General features: G+C 42.8%; 1 protein-coding gene across 1 annotated transcript; it reads left to right on the top strand.

The window, feature by feature from the left end:
- Positions 1 to 886: 886 nt before the first annotated feature.
- On the top strand, positions 887 to 2,628 carry LOC134668649 (uncharacterized). The gene is made up of 2 exons (XM_063526090.1): positions 887 to 2,564; positions 2,615 to 2,628. Exons 1-2 carry the CDS (start codon positions 887 to 889, stop codon positions 2,626 to 2,628), a joined length of 1,692 nt encoding a protein of 563 aa, XP_063382160.1.
- Positions 2,629 to 2,858: the final 230 nt, after the last annotated feature.

Raw genomic sequence — 2,858 nt, 5'->3', positions numbered from 1 at the left:
GAGTTCCTATGGCTACGTTTGCAAATTTCCAGCTTCATCGGAAACCGGGAAGTGGGTTAAATTTAATTTGCAAGATTTGACCCGTAATGGTTACATAGGTGGGTACATACTCGTACATACTTTACCGACCCTAATTAATATTTAGCACTGTTTTCAATGTCTTAAGGGGCCCACTGACTAACAGTCCGCCGGACGGTATCGGCCCGTCAGTTGTTCGGAACTGTCAAAATTTTGTTCTAACTGACAGGCCGATACCGTCCGGCGGACTGTTAATCAGTGGGCCCCTTTAGTATTCGTTTGTCTATGGTTTATGGTAAAGTTAACTCATCGCGGAAAGGGTAAAGGGGCCCAGAGGCTACCTGAATCAGTCGGTGTGATTGAAAAGCGTAAGGCGAAACGAGGTGTCAGGTAGCAATGCAGTATATGCAAAATATAGTACCGGGAAACCACCCGACTATAGTCCAACAACTATAGTCCCACAACTATAGTCCCACAACTATAGTCCCACAACTATGGTCCACATGCACGTTCTCGAATGGCGACCTCGTACTGGAAGGTGCAGCGTGGGTACCCCCCACAAGGTGGACTGATGACCTGGTAAAAGTCGCGGGAGTTCGCTGGATGCGGATGGCGCGAGACCGGTCATTGTGCCACTCTTTGGGGCAGTGTTGGCCGTAATGGTTAATTCTAATTAACAATTAATCAATTGCATTAACCATTAATTCCGCAATTAATCAATTGCATTACGCATCAATTTAATTAAAGTTAGTTAGAATTGAATCTTGAGACGTTTAATTACATTGATTGTCAATCTAATTGCCTATTTAATGGCATTAAAGTTTCAAAAAATTAATTAGAATTATATATAATGAAAAGTACCATAAAAATGAGTAAGTCTAATGCTAGGGCGTCCCCCTCAAGCGACGTAGATGCGAAGAATGCCGGAAACAAGATATATGCTAGGGCGTTCCCCAAAAGCGACGCTAGGGACAAGAACCATCGTTCGCACCAAAAATCCAAGGACAAACTCAGACTCGCATCATGGAATCTCGGCACAATGACAGGGCGCAGTCAGGAGCTAAGCGAAATTCTACGAACCAGAGAAATTAACGCCTGCTGCATTCAAGAGACCAAATGGAAAGGGTCAAAATCCAGAGACATAGGGAATGGCTACCAGCTTGTGTATCATGGGACTAATACTAAAAGAAATGGTGTGGGTATCGTACTAGATGACCATCTCAAACAGAGGATAATCAACGTGGACAGGAAAAGCGACAGATTGATTGCCATAAAGCTAGCAATGGACGACCAACATCCTATGAACATTATTTCAGTGTACGCCCCACAAACCGGCTGTCCCGAGCAAGAAAAAGTGGACTTCTGGGAGGATTTCGATGAAGTTATGCAAAACATACCGCCCACCGAATACATCCATATAGGGGGGGATCTGAACGGGCATGTAGGTGAAAGAAATGATCTCAATTCTGATGCCCATGGAGGATATGGATTTGGCTGTATAAACCAGCAAGGTATAGATATTCTGAACTTTACAACCAAGCACTCCCTGAAGATTGTTAACACATTTTTCCAGAAGAAAGCTGAACACCTTATCACCTATAAATGCTCAAACCATAAAACACAGATAGACTTTATTCTAGCCAGTAGTAAATGCCTTAAACTTTATAAAGACTGCAAAGTAATCCCAGGCAATGCGCTCACGTCACAACATAGACTCTTAGTTGGAGTGATGACTCTTCCTAAGCCTATAAAAACACACATAGACCGGACAGAGAGTATAAAGTGGAAAGAGTTGCACACCGCCAAGGGATCGCAATTCCTCGAATGGGTGGCCACCTACGTGGTAGACGATATGGAGGCGAACAAGCCAGGCAACCAAATGTGGGACAATTTCCAACAAGTTTGCCTCAAGAAAGCAAGAGCAACCTTGGGAGTATCGCGCGGAGGACTGCGTCTGAATAAAGAGACATCCTGGTGGAACGAGAGTGTTAAAGATCTAATAAAAGCAAAGAGAGAAGCATTCAAACTGTGGCAAAAATCAGACCTTGAGGAAGATCGTCGAGAGTATAAAAACCACAAGAAGATAGCAAAATCTGCCGTAGCACATTCCATTGCGAAATCTAGAGAAGACTTCTATGACAAACTAGAAAAAGCGGAAACTGAGAATACTATCTACAAAATTGCTCGACAACGCTATAGATCCACCCTCGATATTAAAACAAACAAATACGTCAAGGATACCCAAGGCAGACTATTAACAGCAAATAAAGATATCAACGGCCGTTGGAAGGAATATTACGAACAACTAATGAACGAGGAATTCCCCAGTGCGCTTATGCCATATGCGCCTGCCACCCAGGGACCCATACACTGTATATCAGTTGAAGAAGTAAAGAAGGCATTAACAAAAATGAAGTATCACAAGGCTACTGGGCCTGACCAGTTACCAGCTGACATCTGGAAGAAGCTGGACCAAACGGCACTACCCTGGCTGACTAAACTTTTCAACTGTATTGTTAAAGATGGCAAGATCCCTGAAGACTGGCGTAATAGTACACTATGTCCTATTTTTAAACAAAAAGGCGATATTGCACAGTGTGGAAACTATAGAGGAGTAAAGCTCACATCACACACATTAAAACTCTTCGAAAGAGTAATTGCCTCTCGTTTAAATAATCACATCTCTATAACCGAAAACCAATATGGCTTTACTCCTGGCAAATCAACGATCGATGCTATCCAAACAATCAGAATTGTAATGGAAAAACACCGTCTGAATAAAGAAAACTTGTATGTCCTTTTCATCGACTTGGAGAAGGCTTTCGATAGAGTTCCCCGAA

This window comes from Cydia fagiglandana, chromosome 11 (assembly GCF_963556715.1).
Source record: "Cydia fagiglandana chromosome 11, ilCydFagi1.1, whole genome shotgun sequence".
Classification (NCBI taxonomy): domain Eukaryota; kingdom Metazoa; phylum Arthropoda; class Insecta; order Lepidoptera; family Tortricidae; genus Cydia; species Cydia fagiglandana.
This window is presented reverse-complemented; position numbering and strand designations above follow the sequence as displayed.

Bases quoted from the DNA above. Each gene is read 5' to 3' on its own strand.
- LOC134668649 (XM_063526090.1), top strand. From the start codon at position 887: ATGAGTAAGTCTAATGCTAGGGCGTCCCCCTCAAGCGACGTAGATGCG.